The following is a 20,487-nucleotide window of genomic DNA, read 5'->3' as shown; positions in this document are numbered from 1 at the left end:
CAGGATTACTTTGTCAGCATTAGATCACTTATGGTTTTGCTCATCATGGCTCCAAAAATGAAAACATTTAATCTATTTACCTTCTCTGGATTCAACGTGAGCTCAATCTCCTCCATGGATATCTGATGAGCCACGGTGAGGTGCTGGCGGAGACCTTTACGACTGTGGGTAGTGAACTGACACTCACTCTCCAGGCACCTCACTTGGCCACCCGCTGATGCAGACTGTGGATGTTTCTGCCGACGATGCTTGAAGAGACTGGCGCGGTGACTGTAGACTTGTGGACACTCTGGACACTGGAACTCTCCACTGGTCCTGCTTCATATAAAGAAAAAAATAGAAAGAGAAAAGAAATACCAGGGTATGTAAAATCTACGGCAATACAGGCAACTTTGGGCTACATGAGAAATCAGAGAAAGTTTGAGGAAAATCGGACAATCCGTTATGAATATTTCAAGTATTTGAGCATTCACTACAGGATGAGAAGACAACTAAAGTGTACGATGTAACCTGCGTACGATAGAACGAAAACAAAGAGAGATTTTCACAAAATTTAATTTTGAATAAAGTGATGGAAATGTTGATTTTTTTTTTTTTAAATCTCCATTTCAGTTCTTCATATATCAAAACATCTAAACATTTGGTGAGATGAACTATTCTAATCAGACTACCATTCAATGAAAGAATGAAATTTTCCCTTTCATAATCCACCCAATTACTTTGTTCAGTGAAACAGTCATCTTAAAATCAGATCAATTAGGGTGTAATAAATCATTTGCATTCAAGAATTCACTGACAATGTAGTTGTTGATGTTCGGCCCTTTCTATAATTTTACTCATGGTTGATAAGATTGAGATGGGGCGATAGTTATTTAACGAAGAAATATCTCCTGCTTTAAATAGTTATAGTACGGTAGTCACGTCATCCACCCATGACTGAGCAGAAACTTCAAAAATTTATAGCTTTTGAACAAACTATTCAACTTTCCTCAAAATCTCACCAATGTCTTTTATTAATATTGCTGCATTAACTTGACCCACATGTCTATGAAGGTGAACTTGTCCTAAGAAGCAATTCTCTAGCTTCATTCTGTACACTCATCATTCTGTACACCCTATATATGAGACGACATTGAAACCTTTCTCCAAGAAAGAGAACCCTCCACATAACTATGAAAGGCTTTGTCTACCCGGTACATGTGGGACTGTATGGGACACCTAACTGAGCAAAGTTACAGACACTAAGTACTGACAGCTGTGTATTGCCTCATCAACAACATTGAAACCTTCCTCCAAGAAAGAGAGCCAAACAAAAGATTCCACAGACAAAAGTTTTTATCCACTTAATCCCCACAATGTACAGAGCTGATTACATTCAGGGTAGCCACTCAAGCCAAAACAATGCATTCCCGAGCCTGCGTGCTTGAAACCATTCCTGGCCACAATACAAAGAAGCTGACATTATCCTATCAAAACCACAAACTTCACCTGTGTCATGACTTAGTTGTCATGGTGCAGTAGTGCAGTCCATGTTTTTAGCGGAAGCCAGTGACGACCAGAATGTCAGGATTTTTGAGCTTTTCTTTACTAAAACAACTGATATGGATAAGAAGATACAATATCACCCCAAAAATTCAAATTAACTGTGCACTATAGTACACTTTTAGAAACAATGAACGTATGCAACATGTGAAAAGGCATGGACGTTACAGTTTTGTCCGTCCATGTTACATACGTTCAGCCTAAACTCTAGAACTGTACCTTAATTTAGCACCTGTAGGTAATTTGATTTCTTTAGATGATGTTAACTCTTATCATCCATATCAGTTCATTTAGTAAAGAAAGGATCATTCTCCATGGAAGATACTTAATTTGACTGTCATACATAAGTACACCAATGTCTGTCCACCTGTCACATACGTTCACATGAAATTTTCGTCTTCAATTTGCAGAAATAAAGGAATAGCTTATGTAAGTGACTCATTTAAAGAAAAAAATATCATTCAGGAATCACTTAAAGCCATTGTATTTCATTTAGAATGTAAAGCACTGCGGATATTTATAAGATGAAGGCTAAATACAAGTCAAGCTAAAGAGCAAGCGTATATTTTGGCTTAAAACATTTTTGTACTGATTGTACGAACAGTAGACAAGTTACTTCTGATAATTAGCAAATGTATGTAAGATGCATAATAATAGTGAACAAAAGTAGTGATCCAGATAAAGTGTAATTGCTAGGCCCTCTATATATATATTCTACTTGACTCTTGACACAAGTATTTGCAAAGATATTATCAAGTCTCTGCATGCCATGCCACCAAAGGGCTTTTTACACTTGTAAATTTTTGCTTAGCCCCGGACCAACGGTGGGGCTAAGGGGGGGGCCTTAGCCCCACCGTTGGTACGGGACTATCCTTAGCCCACTTTCTGTTTACACTCGTTTTTGCCAAAGTGGGCTAGCCCCACCGATAGTACGGTACTATCTGGCCCTGCAAAATAGCAGGGGTTAGCACCGCAATTGCGGTGCCAAGCAAGTGAGTGTAAACAGAACGAAAAAATAATCCTGGGCTAAGCGACGGAGACGAAGTCCGACCCTCACTGACCAATCAGAAACGAGGTAATCAAGTGCTGCCGGTGCGTGCGTGTATGTGTACAGTACACAGCGTAATTATGAATATTCATGTGGTTTGGAAAGTCTGGGGCTAAGAAATACGAGTGTAAAAAGGTCAGTTTTCTCCTTAGCCCCGGACAAGAGATAGTACGGGACTAATTGGCGAGTGTAAAAAGCTGAAAAAATTGGTACGGGACTAACGATAGTCCTGGGTCAGAGAAAGTCCGGGGTTAAGAAACACAAGTGTAAAAAGCCCTCAAGTGATTGCACTGTGTAAGCCTTGTTGGCAGACTTTATATTTTATATAATTCCACAATAAAATAAATTGCAATCCAGAATTGGGGATAATATGGTAAATGTTGCACTTGTTTACTTCTATAAAGTCATGTTGAGCGTTCCATGATAGTAATCTCATAATTACTGCCAAAGTCATGCCAAAAGTTGTGCCCACATGTCATATCAAGGTGATGATGGTAGGCCTATAACATAGGATCCACACTAGTTTTGTTTGGTTTGTGCCTTACATATCACATTTTTATAAAACCACAATATGGGCACGTAATTTCTAAGTATGTGGCATTTCTAGTGTACATATGATCCTAGTTGTTCTGCAGCGGAAAAATACCAAGTCTCACTAATCACGCTCAGCCTCTGATGGAAAGGCTGTAAACCTATTACTAATTAATGGTACACATTGATGTGAACCTATTACTAATTAATGGTACACAATGATGCAATGGAAGTCACAAAACTCAAGTTTACCTGAGCTAAGTTGAATGTCACAGCGCAAAAAGCTCTTATTACAAATTACAAGGCAGTATTCAAATACGTTGAGATAGTTTACCTACGTATGGGACACTTTGTCCTGCTTTAGTTTAGTGTGTAGAGAACCATGCTTATGGGTAATTTTGGGTACCCCGGTACCGTAAGTATAGAAGTAAATTTAAATATTGATCCAGAAAGTCAAGGACACAATATCCCTGAAAAATTTACCACCATATTCCTATCTCGCCATATTTATATGCATGCTCTGGATTTTTACCAGGATAGTTACTGCCGGTATACTACAACTTTGAATAATAAAGTGTTTGTACTTCCATTGCTGAAGGTCAGTTTGCCATTCAATGTCAATGAAACTTTAGAGAAAGACCTTTTTCGGACACAAAAATACTAATAGTAATAGTCTAGATGTGCAGTACCTGCTGTGTGGAACCCCAGTGGATATGATGCCTGCCTAGCAATCAGATCGCTGATTGAAGTCGTACCTCAGTAAGTATGCCCATGAGTTTTATCATGGCTGCTACACTGTATACACTGAATAAGAGCAATTTGTTAACCAATTCAATGAAACAAAAAAATTGATCCAAGAAAGACTAGTTTGAAGCGATATCATCTCCATTATCATCACATACTTGCATGCATGTGTAGACCTTTGAAATGCATGTTGAGCTAGAGTACCTGGTACTTGATGTAATTGAAAGTATAATAGTGTACTTTTGCTTAGGGAAAATATACCAAATATATTATGAGAATTTGGGGAATGCAGCAATATTATTAGGACTAATCTGTGGAAGTTTGAAAAAAAAAATGAGAAGACTATGTTACGTACTATGAGAAATGAGAAACTTTGCCTCAATATTTGCTGATGTGTTGTACTAATATCAATGCAGTCAATATAGAAGTGCATACAATTTTCTGAAGTACTACGTACCGGTACATACTGTTTGCCACCAGGAGTAGCCAGTGAATTAAAATTTAATAAAAATTACAAGGTTGCAATGGAGACAATGCGGGATGATGCATACAGTGTACATTGTGACCAAGCATGGGTTTTGTTAGCCCGACCAGACGCTGTTAGTACGCTGACTTACAGCGACTGGGCGGTGTATAGTTATGATATAGAACTCTAGTTATGATCTATATCATTTGCAAACGGTAAATAATGTGTCTAACTGAGCTCAAGAAAAGTTAAGCCTACTGCCGATGCCTATAGGCATTTACAGGTGAGTATGACCGATGCACAGTTAGGTGAGGCGATCCCGGCGATCGAGTTTCTTGGAAATGCCACTAACACTATGCCAGTGAGGAATATTAGAAGATTAGACAGACATCGTCATAGATAGACAGTAGTTAACACTCACCTTGTTCTTCCGCTGCGATTATCGCTGTTGCTGGTGACGACGTCGATTTCCTCCGGTTGCTGCATGGTGATGATGTCGATGATCCAAAATGTATTCGAGCTACTCAACTAGTCTATCAAATGGGTAGTACAGTGTCTAGTGAACCTACTTGTACTGTATGCAGTCGGACGATGTAGTACGCGGTGCCTTAGCGGTTGTACGGTAAACAAACTAGCAAAATCTCGGTCCACGTGAACTGCAGTGATGATCCTCTCCTGGTCCTCTTCCGGGTCCTCTCTTGTTGTGGTCCTGGTCCTCCACTTAGCACTGGTCCTCTTCTGGTGGTGATCCTGGTCCTCTGGTCCTCTCCTGGTGCTCCTGGCCTTCTGGATGATTCCAATGCGGGTATGAAAACGGTTCCGATAAGTGACTAGCCATTAAATTTGTCTTACTTGTGGATCACTGGATGGACGGGGCGCCAGCAGTCGAGTTTGCCGCCCCGCCCCCCGGTATTCAGGGCACAACAGCTAATCCGACAGTCTGATTGGTTGAATCTCCGCCGCGCCTACGGCCCAGTCGCTGTGAATGGTCAATCACTCATTACGTAAAATCTTTTGTGCCGAGTTCATCGTCACGTATCCGTAAACATCCTTTTGTGCTTTCTTCATCAATTTACTAGTAATTAAAGAAAGTCGAGTATTCGTAAACACCCTTTGTCCTGTCTTCATCATCTAATTAAACAAAGTCACGTATCAGTAAACGTCATTTGTGGTGTGTGTTCGTCTTGTCTTCTCTGAATAGTAATACATCATGTACTTGTGTCACATCGCGACAGCTGTCTTCTCATGCCATATCACTTCCACTGCCACCAGGCAGATTGGTGATACCCACAGAGATAATATACTAGTACATTGTACTAAAGAACACAGATATATACAATTCAAACATAAACATGCAGAAAAAAACGGCGTGGCTGTATCACTGCCATTCAGATCTCAAAGGGATCGTACATTTTCGGTTCACCAGATGAGGCTTAAAAGGTTCCCAACGTTTTTTTTTTTGTTTCCTTTTTTTAAACATACATTTATAAACACTGATTTTGTAGATGAATTAAGAGAAACAATATGAAGTACAGAAGAGCATAGCCATGTAATTCTAAGAGGAATACAATTAAATGGTCAATAATGATAAAACTTTTTTCTAAATGGCTTAGGTCATGTATATGTCCAATCTAAAGCAATCCTAATAAAAAGTGGGACCAGTAGGACTGACCGGCATGTTGCCATATGATATTAGTAGGAGTGACCGGCATGTTGCCATAATGATATATATGCGGTAGGACTGACCGGCATCCTATTGCCATATATGACATATTCAGTAGGACTGACCGGCATGTTGCCATATGATATATTCAGTAGGAGTGACCGGCATGTTGCCATATGATATTCAGTAGGAGCTAGTGACCAGCATGTTGCCATATGATATTCAATAGGAGTGACCGGCATGTTGCCATATGATATATTCAGTAGGAGTGACCAGCATGTTGCCATACATGATTTATTCAGTAGATCTGACCGGCATGTTGCCATATGATATTCAGTAGGAGTGACTGGCATGTTGCCATATGGTATTCAGTAGGACTGACCGGCATGTTGCCATATATGATATATTCAGTAGGACTGACCGGCATGTTGCCATGTATGATATATTCAGTAGGACTGACCAGTATGTTGCCATATGATATTCGGTAGGACTGACCGGCATGTTGCCATGTATGATATATTCAGTAGGAGTGACCGGCATGTTGCCATATGATATTCAGTAGGAGTGACCGGCATGTTGCCAAATGATATTCAGTAGGAGTGACCGGCATGTTGCCATATGATATTCAGTAGGAGTGACCGGCATGTTGCCATATGATATTCAGTAGGAGTGACCGGCATGTTGCCATATGATATTCAGTAGGAGCTAGTGACTGGCATGTTGCCAAATGATATATTCAGTAGGAGTGACCGGCATGTTGCCATATGATATATTCAGTAGGACTGACCGGCATGTTGCCATATGATATATTCAGTAGGACTGACCGGCATGTTGCCATATGATATTAGTAGGAGTGACAAGCATGTTGCCAGCATACATGATTTATTTGGTGGAACTGACCGGCATGTTGCCATACATGATATAGTCAATAGGACTGACCGGCATGTTGCTATATGATATATTCGGTAGGACTGACTGGCATGTTGCCATATATGATATATTCAGTAGGACTGACCGGCATGTTGCCATATGATATATTCAGTCGGACTGACCGGCATGTTGCCATATGATATTCGGTAGGACTGACCGGCATGTTGCCATGTATGATATATTCAGTAGGACTGACCGGCATGTTGCCATGTATGATATTCAGTAGGACTGACCGGCATGTTGCCATGTATGATATATTCAGTAGGACTGACCGGCATGTTGCCATATGATATTCGGTAGGACTGACCGGCATGTTGCCATGTATGATATATTCAGTAGGACTGACCGGCATGTTGCCATGTATGATATTCAGTAGGACTGACCGGCATGTTGCCATGTATGATATTCAGTAGGACTGACTGGCATGTTGCCATATATGATATATTCAATAGGAGTGACCGGCATGTTGCCATATGATATATTCAGTAGGACTGACCGGCATGTTGCCATATATGATATATTCAGTAGGACTGACCGGCATGTTGCCATGTATGATATATTCAGTAGGACTGACCAGTATGTTGCCATATGATATTCGGTAGGACTGACCGGCATGTTGCCATGTATGATATATTCTGTAGGAGTGACCGGCATGTTGCCATATGATATTCAGTAGGACTGACCGGCATGTTGCCATATGATATTCGGTAGGACTGACCGGCATGTTGCCATGTATGATATATTCAATAGGAGTGACCGGCATGTTGCCATATGATATATTCAGTAGGACTGACCGGCATGTTGCCATATATGATATATTCAGTAGGACTGACCGGCATGTTGCCATGTATGATATATTCAGTAGGACTGACCAGTATGTTGCCATATGATATTCGGTAGGACTGACCGGCATGTTGCCATGTATGATATATTCAGTAGGAGTGACCGGCATGTTGCCATATGATATTCAGTAGGACTGACCGGCATGTTGCCATATGATATTCGGTAGGACTGACCGGCATGTTGCCATGTATGATATATTCAGTAGGACTGACCGGCATGTTGCCATGTATGATATTCAGTAGGACTGACCGGCATGTTGCCATGTATGATATATTCAGTAGGACTGACCAGTATGTTGCCATATGATATTCGGTAGGACTGACCGGCATGTTGCCATGTATGATATATTCAGTAGGAGTGACCGGCATGTTGCCATATGATATTCAGTAGGAGTGACCGGCATGTTGCCAAATGATATTCAGTAGGAGTGACCGGCATGTTGCCATATGATATTCAGTAGGAGTGACCGGCATGTTGCCATATGATATTCAGTAGGAGCTAGTGACTGGCATGTTGCCAAATGATATATTCAGTAGGAGTGACCGGCATGTTGCCATATGATATATTCAGTAGGACTGACCGGCATGTTGCCATATGATATATTCAGTAGGACTGACCGGCATGTTGCCATATGATATTAGTAGGAGTGACAAGCATGTTGCCAGCATACATGATTTATTTAGTGGAACTGACCGGCATGTTGCCATACATGATATAGTCAATAGGACTGACCGGCATGTTGCTATATGATATATTCGGTAGGACTGACTGGCATGTTGCCATATATGATATATTCAGTAGGACTGACCGGCATGTTGCCATATGATATATTCAGTCGGACTGACCGGCACCTTGAAATAATATATTTAGTAGGGGTGATAACTGGTGCATGTTGCCATACTATTGATATTCAGTAGGACTGACTGGCATGTTGCCGTATGATATCCAGTAGCCCTGATGACCGGCATTGACTGTTGACCTATAATCAAATAATTCTTACATTATCTTTCAAAATCTGTTTGCCTTACTTGGAAGTTTGTTTGTTTTATTCGATTTATACAGTTCGTCTGACATGAAGATCTAATTGTGGTTGCAATTAATGGTAGATGTCTCTGTCTGCTCCAAGAGTGAGAGACTTGGAGCATATCGAAACTCTCCATTTCAGTACACTAATGAAACGACTGTTGTGTAAAGTCTAATGAGTAGATCCGCTCGCGCACGTACTGTACTGTACTTGTGCGTTTAATATGCAGCATGCATGCGCATACCACGTACTTGCCGCCGTATGCCGGTCCAACAGTGAACTTGTGGTATAATATCTCATTCGGACCACTAATTTTAGTGTTGTATCGATATATTTGTACTTGGTATCTGATCCAAAACCAGGCTTGATTTGCTTAGAATTCTGTTTTGAATCCTTTAAAATTGTACGGTTGCAATTATTGGTAATTCGCCGGGGATTCTACGTACGGGATCGCACTGTTTTCGTGCTTCCGCACGTCCCTAACGGACCAATGAGAGGATGGCACTCCGTCGATCGCTAACGGACAGTCCCACACAGGGCGCAGCCATCTTGACATTATTAGTCTAATATACAAACGTGCAAAACGTGAATGAACTGTTTAGTAAAAGAAATGATATGATAATGATATCATTGTTATACATTAGAGAACAAGATGTCACATTCGCTCAAATTGAATACATGAATACTAAAAATACTATATACTTTACAGTACTGTGTTTGTATAAAAATTATAGTTTGATTCCAAAAGGGTTGTGCAGACTGGATTCTATACTAACGTTAGGCATTTACTAGTAATTGACCGGACCATGGTCATTGCTTTTACACAACACGCGCACTACACTGCTGCAAACACCACGCGAGATCGACATCGCCAGCGCCGGAGGCAGGGTTAGGGCTTCATCGGTAGAGATAAGGTTATTTCGGCTGTTATTTCAATGTTCAGTTACTCCCTGATTCGTTGACTAAAGCCTACAAAGTTTGGTTGACTGTTAAAGGTAATATCGAAGAGGCTGTGAGAGAAACTATCGTTAAATTTTAATTTGATATGCAACAGTGTATGAGGATGACTATGAGGAGTATGATGAGTGTTCTTTGTGAAATTGTGTGTTCGTCCCTTTTCCCAATCCCATTGGCATTAGTTGAATTTTCTGTTGTGATTTTTTTTTTTAATGCGTGGCGTCTTTAGAAATTGTAGTTACAGTCTATACTCACTAGACAGTGCCAAAGCAACTCTACAAAACTCAAGTTGTTCACCAACCGGGAAAGGGGGGACATTCCATCAGTAGAACTAGAATTAGTATTTAATATAGTTTCAAGGAACTGCTGAAAGGGATTACTACTTCAAGGTTCAAGGTTCAAGGAAATGTATGTTCATGTGTCTGTAAATTAATTACAATTTAGGCCCTATGTTCTGTTTCATTATTCAGTCTTTGAAGAGCATTCCAGCTTGCAGGAAGAAACAGAATGTCATCAGATTCAGATTCGGATCCAGGTGAAGGCACACTGGAGGATGGAGGCGAAAAGTGTGGAGACAATCTGAATGACGACAGCAGTAAGGATGTGCCTGGTCCATCTACAAATGGATCGGTGAGTCTCACACGTGACCGGCGTGTGTAAGATAGACCAGTTTGCAGTTAGCGATAGTTTAATAGCCCCAAGTTTTAAAGGTATGGTAAATTATAAATTTACTAGTGGTATTGATTGAGGTGAAAATTCAGCTTTTAACATTTATCAAGGTAGACCTACTTAGAGACCACTCTATCATAATGTTAAAGAGGCCAAGAGCGTACGATTCAAAAGGGAATTGAAAGTTTATTTGCTGAAAATTGGTTTTGAAATGACTGAGATATCAAAAAGAAGGTAAAACCAAGACATCCTGATAAAAGTTGGGGCCTGTTATCATTTCATTAGGATTACTTTTTTTGATATCTCGGCAATTTCAAGGCCAATTTTCATCAAATTGTTAATTTCACTATTAAAAGAATTACCTGTTCTTTCATATTTCATAAGAGGTTTCTCATTATCACACAAACACATACACACACAAAAAGTTGGAAACCTACAGTCCCATCTCAACCAAAAATGTAACATCCCTTTAAACCACTGAAATGAAACAGTGATAAAGCTAAGTGATTCAACTTGATTTTGGTTTTATGTTAACTACTTTCCTTGAATGTTCGGAATTTTCTTTCACTGCAACATATAGAAACTGCTCAGCGCTTTCCATGACATTACTCATCACAACTCTGTTTCTCTATATTTTTTTACTTGACCTTTATCTGCGCATGCACAGAATGTCAATTTGAAGTGGCTTATCATCAGCCTACAAAAGAGAACTGTGGCCTTTATTTTGTTTGATGGCTATGTCATAATATGTTCATAGTACTGAATATATCTTGCTGATTTCATTCAGCTAACTTTGTTTAGTGCATGCTAAAATTACATTGTCTCCTCTGTTGCAGCATGATTTGTTTATTACCAGCAGTCATCTTGGAAAAGGAATGTTGTGTGCATTTTGTGAAATTTCCTTATAAGTTTCACTCCTCATATACAAAGTGACATAAGTCATCTTTGAAATATGTTATGATTACAATTGCTAGAGAGGATTGCATATAAACAAGAATTATGAAAGTTATATTTAACTTTAACTTTTTTTGTAGAGTACCCTGAAAACATCACAAGTGTTCAGAGACAGCAGAAGAATATCTCAAGAACACCTTAATTGTTTGCGGTAAGGCGGATGACAATTCGGTGTCTTATTTAATACAGTGCTGGTAAAGGCAGTTAAGGATTTTACAGAGTATTTAAAGTTTGAATCCTCACTTTCAAATATTTTACTCATACAGGCAGGGCAGAGTGTGTCAGAGCCTGGGACATCCAGAAATGGGCACCAGTCTGAGGAGATGGATAGCAGTGATGATGATGACGACGAGGATGATGATGATGATGATGACAGCGATGACAGCGACGACAGTGATGATGACGCTGACAGTGACGATGAAGCAGATGAAAATAGATTTTTACCAGAGGTGCAGTATGATCAAATCTATCTGAAGTATTATGTTAAATGCTGATTATAACATAAAAACATTGCGACTTTTGGATTTCCAGGAAATCAACAGGTTGGTTATCTGGTAGACTTGAAATGTATGAAGTGTTTTTGATACACGTTAAGGAAGCATCTTTTTAGTGTTCATAGATAGTGTTAGGCAATAGATTGTGTTAGGTAAGAGATATTGTTGAATAAAGAAAAGAATTACAAATCATTTTGAAATAACATTTATGCTTGCAGAAGCCAGTGATCATTTAAGTGCTATAAAGTGTGGATTATAATTGTAATGGACTATTGTTATGAGTAGCTCTCCGTGACATTTGTGTATGTAGGTAAAGCTACCAAAGACCATCACATGTGAAGAGAGTGTGACGTGCTTGAAGTTTCACCCAAAGGGAAATATGCTGGCAGCTGGCCTCATAGATGGTTCCATCAGTCTGTAAGTATGTCAAATTGTTAGCGTGGCCGTTACAGACTTGTTTGATATGTACCTATCACAAAGAGTAAAGTTGGCAGTTCTGTAGACTTTGTGACTTTTCTTTCTCTATACGTGTGTGTGTGTGTGTGTGTGTGTGTGTGTGCGCATTGTTATGTTTTTGTTTTTTGACTGCAGGAGAGATTCTTAATCTAGCGTACACTGTAATGAAGTCTATTGTATGGAAGAGCAAAAATGCCAATTTTGATTACACCATTTTACTTGTGAGTGCAAACATGTCAAAATTTTCTCGTTTGTAGACAGTCGCCCATTTGCATTAGCGTTTTCTTGTTTTAATTTTTATGCCTCCGCCACGAAGTGGTGCCGGAGGCATTATGTTTTCGGGTTGTCTGTCCGTCCGTCCTTCCGTCCGTCCGTCCTTCCGTCCGTCCGTCCGTCCGTCCTTCCGTCCTTCCGTCCGTCCGTAATGAATTTTGTGGACAGGGTAACTACCAAAACCTTTTGAGGTATCCTAATGAAACTTGGCATGTATGTGTATTAGGGGGTGAAGTTGTGCCTATCAACTTTTGGGTGCACATGCTCAAGGTCAAAGGTCAAAAGGTCAAGGTCAAATGCTTAAAATTTTACTATTTCCCTCATATCTATGCAATGCCTGAAGATATTTTCTTGAAACTTAGTGTATACATGTACTACCCAATTAAGATTCTCTGGTGAAAGTTTGGGGTCATGAGGTCAAAAGGTCAAAGGTCAAAAGGTCAAGTAAAATGTTAAAATTTCACTTTTTTCTCTGTATCTTGGAAATTGTTCAAGGTATCTTCATGGAACATAGTGTATATGCATCTACTGACTGGCAGTGGTTATCTAGGGAATTTAGGGTTCATGGGGTCAAAGGTCAGGGGTCAAAGGTCAAGGGCAATACTTCAAAATCTTACTATTTTCCTTATATTTATGCAATGCCAGCAGGATATATTTTTTTTTAAACTTGATGTATGCCTGTCTAACCCAATAGAGATTCTCTGGGATTTTTTTTTTTGCCAAGAAGGTCAAAGGTCAAAAGGTCAAAGATCAAGTGAAAGTGCTGAACTTACTTTTTTCTCCATATCTCGGAAGTGGCTCAAGTTATCTTGAAACTTAGCACATGCTGAATTTATGTATGTTCTGCCTGACAGTGCTTCTCTTATAAATCAAAGGCCAGATGAAAATGATAACAATTTACTGTTCAATACAGAAATTGCGCTTTTTCTCCATACCTTGAAAATTACTCAGTGCATAAACTTATGAAATGGTCAAAGTCAAGTTAAAGTTCTTAAATCCCCAAATACATGCTCTCCTATTCATCCAATTAAACATAGGTCAAGGAAGGTAAACATTCAATACATTTGTGACAAACATGTCATTTTAATATTTTGCCAATTTTGTGAAAATGTAATCACACATTGTCCACATGTACTATAGACCTATTAGGAGAATCATGCATTATGGCGGAGGCATACCAGTCGCCATAGCGACATTTCTAGTTTATTACTACTTTGTGACAATATGGAGGCATCTAGAAATTCAGTGCACTCACAGAATGCACTCATGGCTTTACTCACCTTTCTCTGGTCCTGTGTGTGTTTCAGCTATTCCTACTCGGCTGAGGAGCCCAATGAGGAGCTTCTACTTGAAGAGGTTCACCAGAAGGCATGCAGGGCCTTGGCATTCTCGAACGACGGTCAATGTAAGAGGGCTCTCTTCATTACGAGTAACTATGTATGTGTCTCCCTTCGGACAGGATCCTTAAACAGTAATTACATAAGGGCAGTGGGTACTGCAAAGGCGGGTGTAAAAGTAGCTGCCTAGTGCTTTTTGTTCTGGTACATTTGATCATAAGGACCACTGAAAGCTAGAAGTGTGTGACACTTGTGGCTTCAGTCAAAATTTCTTTCACCTTCTGAATATGATATCAAAACCAGATGCATTCACAAAGTTCCTCATAAAACATATTAAGCTGCAAGATCTTCTGTTTTTAAGCTGATAGAATTTGACTTTCAGTACCACCCTTTCTTAAATTTCTTTTATCATTTTCACAACGATACCTGACCATATTTCAGACTTGCAACGTCCTTGTTTTATGGATGAATTATGCTGTGTGTATACATTTGTTCTCTTTTCAGCAATCCTCTCAGTGTCCAAGGACAAATCTGTCAGTAAGCTTGACATTGCATCCGGGAAAGTGGGCCAGTGCATAGAGAAGGGGCATGAACATCCAATCTACTGCCTGGCTCTGGTTGATGAAAATCTGGTCGCTACGGGAGATGATGATGGCCATCTCAAGGTAGGGAGGAGGGATTGTTTTGCCGTCTCTAGAAATATAGACAAAAAGAAATTGACTTGATTGTTGGTGTTGTCTGAGTTTAGTCGTATACCCAGTGTCTTTTTTCTGAATTTCATTCCTTTCACTCAAATTTAATTTTAAAAAGGTGTGAAATAAGAGACCAAATCTTAGGTTACAATATATTCCAATTCAATACTTTCTTCAAAGATACTCAATATTTTCAAGTCCCATTGATGTTTTGTGTGATGAAGTTACCACTAAACATGCACACGTTTGGTAGTAGTAGCCCTTCTTTTTTTTTTCTTCCAGTTTTTTTACATTCTACAAAAGCTATTGTAGAGATGACAACAGAACAACTAATTGCCCATGAGAAACTGTGTGCCCACCCCATCCCCCATCCCCTTCATAATTTAGAATATTCCCTTGCGTCCAAGTAGCCTCTGCTGTGGGAATACTTGACTATGTGATTTCACTGAAGATATATTACTATGTTGCAATCACTTTTTATATAAACAAAAACTTCATGCCAGTATTTATTTCCCTCTAAACAGGAAAATGGACTCCTATTTTAGTGTTGCATGCATGGTCTCTGTTGATTAAGTTGTCCTCTGCAAGAAAAAAAAAAAGGAAAAAAAAAGAAATCAAATGAAATCAAATGAAATCAAATGAAATAAATAAATGAATAAATAAATTTTAAAAAGGTCACAGGGTATTATTGGTCAATTGATGAGCACTGTATAGAGGGAGCTGCGATACTAAATACAGGCGACTCCCATTGTACCGAAGTTCTCGGGACTGGCTGTTTTTCTTTCGTTAGATCAAAATTTCAAAGAATATATAAATGATCATTTCACGTGAGCATAAATTCTTACTTTGTTGTAACAAGATTTTTGTCATAGCACTGTATGTTATAATGGTAGTGCACTATATCAAATATTTGTGCCTGTCCAGGTGTGGGACATGAGGACACCAAGGGCTGTCATGGAGATGAGAGAGAACGAGGAATTCATCAGCAGCCTGGCTGTTGGTAGAGACAAGAAGATTCTCCTTGCAACAAGGTATGACCACAGTCAAAGGTCTGTCTGCATTTTATTTGTTGGTTTGTGTGATTGTTTTTTGTTTACCATGTGGGATGAGGAGTAGGCAGTGCTATTGATTTGACTATTTTGCACCCTCTGATCATCCCTCTGAAATTCACCCTCTGAAATCTGATAATACTATTCTACCTTTTTTGCACAGTGTATGAGATTATTATTATTTCTTCCTTTTTTAATCAGGCACAATGAATCCTATTTAGATTTTATGCCGTGAGCATTGCTTTGAAATACTTGTTTGTTGGTGATGAACTTGGCCTCTGTTAACGAACGACCGGAGTTTGTGCATGCAATTGCGCAATGCCAGACTAACGTGTGGGACAATGCTGCCACTGACCAGGGAGGTGAGGTCTCACCTCCCTACACTGACACACGTGTGTATGTGTGTGTGTACGCATCATACACAAACATTGGGCCGAATGCATAAACGCTAGCAATTGCTTGTGCTAGCCTTTTACTCCAATCCGTATCCATAAAAACAAGCAATTGCTTGCAAGCAGAAGCTTTTGCTAGCAAGCACAAGCTATTGCTTGTTGCCCGCAAGCAATTGCTTAGAGACCAAACATTTGCTTTAAAACGTATGCATAAAACATACCATTTGCTAGTTCTTGCTAGCAATTGCTTACGATTTTCGAAGCTCTGTAAAATGAGCTTGAGCTTTTGCTTAACCGGAACGTTCCCTTTTAAGTATCATTTTCACATTTATGAAAGAAAGACCACACTTGTGAAGGAGTGGTATAAATCTACAAGAAATTACTCATAAGTAGTGTAAGAAACTTTTTCATTTCAACAACGGGAATGTCCAGTGGTTAGCATGCAAAATGTGACGAAAAACAGGTAGGATGTCTGACTTCAGTGGAGAGCGAGGAGACCTCTCTCCACTTGCGATCTGGCAGATCCGGGCTGCTGTAAGCTGCAGTGATGGGAATCAGCCAGTAATACGTGTGTGTGTATAGATGTGTGTGTATGTGTCTGTGTGTGCATTTCATAGCTCTTCTGCTATGTCAGGAAACGTTTCCACACACACATGCCCTTTCAAATACATGCTGCCACACTCGCCTTTGTTCTTGTGTTCGCACAGGCGTGACATCCCTTTTGTTGAAATCTCAAGCAATTGCTTGTGCGGGACAAGCAAAAGGTATTGGCATAAGCAAAAGATTATGCCTATGGATTTAAGCAATTGCTTGAGCTAGACCTTTTGCTAGACGAGCTTGTGCTTTTGCTTGAAGCAATTGCTTACAAGCAATTGCTTGTTTTATGCATTCGGCCCAATGTGACCGCGAGCTGCGGTGATTGGAGGAGAGAGGCCAGAAGACGCGTGGCTCTTTTGGCCTCTCTTCATGGGCATGCCCACTGAGAGTGTGCGTCCATTCGGAAGCTCTTGTGGCTCGCTTGGACAGCCATTTTGGGTCAGGAGATTTTGCAGCACAGAACTCTTGTAGTCTAGCATGTTGTTCGCTGACCCATTGAGCCAACGCTATTCTCATTCGGGGTCACTACATTTGATACAGAATGGGAGAGGCAGCATGTTGCGTTCGTCTCCGTGCCGCACAAACCACTTGCCACGATTGTGTGTCTTTAACCATAGATCTAGGCTATCGCTCGTCTGATCACTGCCAAATTCTGCATACACATTGCGTCTGAATTGCTCTTCAAGAATGCATACTCAGATTAGGTAGAGCATTAGTGATATTCTAATTTTATAGAGGGCATTAATTAAGCAAATGTGGTGATTTTATGCATCTTTTTTGTGCTTTTTTTTTCAATTATTTGAAATAGCTTTAAAGGCAATTCCTTCTATACATGTTACTTTATGATTTGTGCACTGTGTGATTGTTTGTTGCCAGTGGCGACGGGACACTTTCATCATTCAACGTCAGGAGGCGGAGATTTGATCTGCAGTCCGAGCACGTGAACAGTGAGCTGCTGTCGTCTGCACTCATGAAGGTTTGTCATGTGACCCAGTGAGGTCTCATGCTAAATTTCTCAAGCCATGAGTGAAACAAAGCATGTTTTACATCTTCCATGACAAGTCTCTTTGGAAACTTCATCTTTATTTGTATGTTAGTTATCATCCTATTTGATTCTTGGATAATTCACAGATTATAGTCTGAAACTTCTCATTTTAACAGTTAGTCTACCAGGTAGCTTAAACTTTCTAATCTGATTTGAAAAGTGTGCTGCTACTGTAGATTTATACAAACTTTGAAATGACCACATGATTCTTTCTGGTGTGAGAGAGTCACTACAGCAGTAAAATTCTCTCTTGATAGGCCTGTATTGCATCAGTGGTACATCGTACCCACGCTTTCATAGTTCATTTGATTCACAAGTCTGCTAATAACACAAGTAAAGCTTGAAAAGGTCATTTTTTTTATTGGTTGGTATGATTGAGGTGGTTGTCTGATGTTACCATTCAAAATGGCCACATGCCTGTGGTCATGATGCTTGTACGTCACAATTTGATTTTAAGAAAATCCCCATAAGATGTGATGGTGGGAGATATTACGGAATTTTAGATTTTGACGCGCGGACGTTTGAGACGATGAGTGCGCTGGACGTTCTCCTCTCCCCTGCGTCGTGTTGAAAAATAGCTTTAGATTACGCTGGGACGCAACGTATAAAAAACAAAATCGCGCCCCCATATGATCAGTGCATGAAGAAGCTCTCTACATTGCAAACTGTGCGGACGTGAAAATAGCCTAGTACGCGTAGTGAAAAACTCAGGCAACGCAAGCTAAATAGATCGACTTGACGTGCGCTTCTGCACACGCTCAGAACATGTTTTTTCCCTCTGAACGTCCGCGCGTCTAAAATCTAAAGCTCCCTATTGCTGTGGTAAGGACTGAAGGAAAAGTTTCTTGCTAACATGTTACAAAGAGATAAATAGATGAATCCTGCAAGCACTCTAATGTAGTCCTATCTATATGTACAGTATCTGTGCTGGTATTGTTTGGTTGTTGTTGTTTTTTTTCTTTTAAAACAAGAAAACTTGGGAACATTTATTTGCTCTTAGCAGTTAAACTTATCTGAGTTTTTTTTGCTGCATGTCATGTCCTTTTCTTCTATTTTTGTGTAGAAAGGGCAGAAGGTGATATGTGGGGCCAGCGATGGAGCTTTGAACATTTTCAACTGGGGCGAGTTTGGGAACATCAGTGACCGATTTCCTGGGCACCACTCATCAATTGACTGCTGTGTGCCAGTCACAGATAACATCCTCTGCACTGGATGTATTGATGGAACGATAAGGTGAGCTCGTTGTATCATTAGGAATTCTCACAATACAGAGGCATTCACAATAGGTCCATTCACACGCAAGATTTATTGGATATTGGATTTTGATACCAATTTTAATTGGCTGCTGTTCACACATGGCCGAGAAGAACCCAAAACTTTTAAAATCTCTGACCTGAGCATGCTTAACCAATGACCAGAGCATGACTCTGGGCACCCTCACCTTGACCTAGTGAGGGAAGTTGCATGATGGGATTTTTTTTTTTTAATTAAAAAATCTGGCTTTCTTTCTTTTTTTGCATGCCGTTCACAGTGGCTGCGTGAGGCAAATTATGTTCAGGGTTTCCAAAAAAAGTCAAGATGGACAGATTTCTGCATCATGATGCAGATTGCAACAGTTCTGTGTGCCCTGCGCAAGAATTATCAGCTTCCGGTTGGAAAAACGTTAGTTTCGGGTGTGTGTGAACAGACCCAATAAGAAAGCATTCAAGTAGGGACTGTACACGCCTTTAACTCGACAGTCACTATCGATATTCAACTATGTTGTAGTGATAATGATAATAGAACAAAAGGGAGGTTGTTTGTTCATGATGAAATGTTGTTTTTTCCATATTTCAGGCCATTGAATCTAGACTTAGGCCAAGGCAATGTATTTGAGGAAAACAAAACAGCTTTATGCAGGCTAAAAACACCCTGTTAATGACACTTTGGCTTTGAGTGCAATAAAAATTCAGCTTATTTCTTCTCACATGGAACATTGTATCCAAGCTATAATGGTGAGTGTCATGATGTAACTAATAAATGGCATTCTAATGCCGAGTTTTGCAGGAACACTCTTGTATAAGGAGGATTTGTGGAAATCAGTTACAACTCAAGAGACAGTAAGAATCATTAATGAGATAAGTACATGTATATGTCATGAATGTTTTCCATGGGGAATTGGGTATTCTATTGTATGAGACACAAGCAAAATAAGTTGAGTAGTGTGTGTATGCTGGAGAATTTCAAGAAAAGCAAGTTTCTTTGTCACTCAATCTCATTGTCTGGTCCCATACCTTGCTACCTTCACTCAGAGCCGTCCACGTGCTACCAAACCGCTTCTTGGGCATCGTCGGGGATCACAACGAACTCCCGGTGGAGAGCATGGCCATCTCCTTTGACTCGGCCTACCTGGCCTCGTGCGCACTCGAGGAAAAGATCCGATTTTGGGGTGTGGAACACCTGAAGAGAGCAAACGTGGACCCACGGGGCAAGGCGGGCAAGCATGACGCCTCGAGAAGACTGACAGAATCCGGGAAAGACGACAATTTCTTTTCCGATTTATGACTGACACCACCTTCTTGGCATGAAGGGCATCACAGAAAATATTGGACACTCTGTACAGTGCAAGGGATTTTGTGTATATTTTTGATCAGCATGTGCCTAACCACCGACAATAATACTCTGTGACTGTCGCATTTGACTGTTCTGTGCTGCTTGGGACAGCAATCAGGAATCCATCAACCTTCAGTCAAACCACCCGCCACAGTCATGCTGTATTTTATGTACAGTGTATGTTTTTGT

The 20,487-nt window shown here is 40.1% G+C and overlaps 1 protein-coding gene across 1 annotated transcript; it reads left to right on the top strand.

Moving 5' to 3' along the window:
* The first annotated feature begins 9,645 nt into the window (after window positions 1-9,645).
* On the top strand, window positions 9,646-20,487 carry LOC139722237 (WD repeat-containing protein 55-like). Its single transcript, XM_071633548.1, has 10 exons — window positions 9,646-9,786; window positions 10,219-10,378; window positions 11,638-11,820; window positions 12,176-12,282; window positions 13,902-13,999; window positions 14,436-14,596; window positions 15,548-15,654; window positions 17,538-17,637; window positions 18,770-18,939; window positions 19,998-20,487. The coding sequence occupies exons 2-10, from the start codon at window positions 10,256-10,258 to the stop codon at window positions 20,248-20,250; spliced, it is 1,302 nt and encodes a 433-aa protein (XP_071489649.1). The 5' UTR covers window positions 9,646-9,786; window positions 10,219-10,255; the 3' UTR covers window positions 20,251-20,487.

Source organism: Diadema antillarum, unplaced genomic scaffold (genome assembly GCF_040938485.1).
Source record: "Diadema antillarum isolate AM-2024a unplaced genomic scaffold, OU_Dant_1.0 scf00000162, whole genome shotgun sequence".
Lineage (NCBI taxonomy): Eukaryota > Metazoa > Echinodermata > Echinoidea > Diadematoida > Diadematidae > Diadema > Diadema antillarum.
The sequence above is the reverse complement of the archived record's forward strand: the minus strand, read 5'-3'. Positions and strand labels throughout refer to the sequence as shown.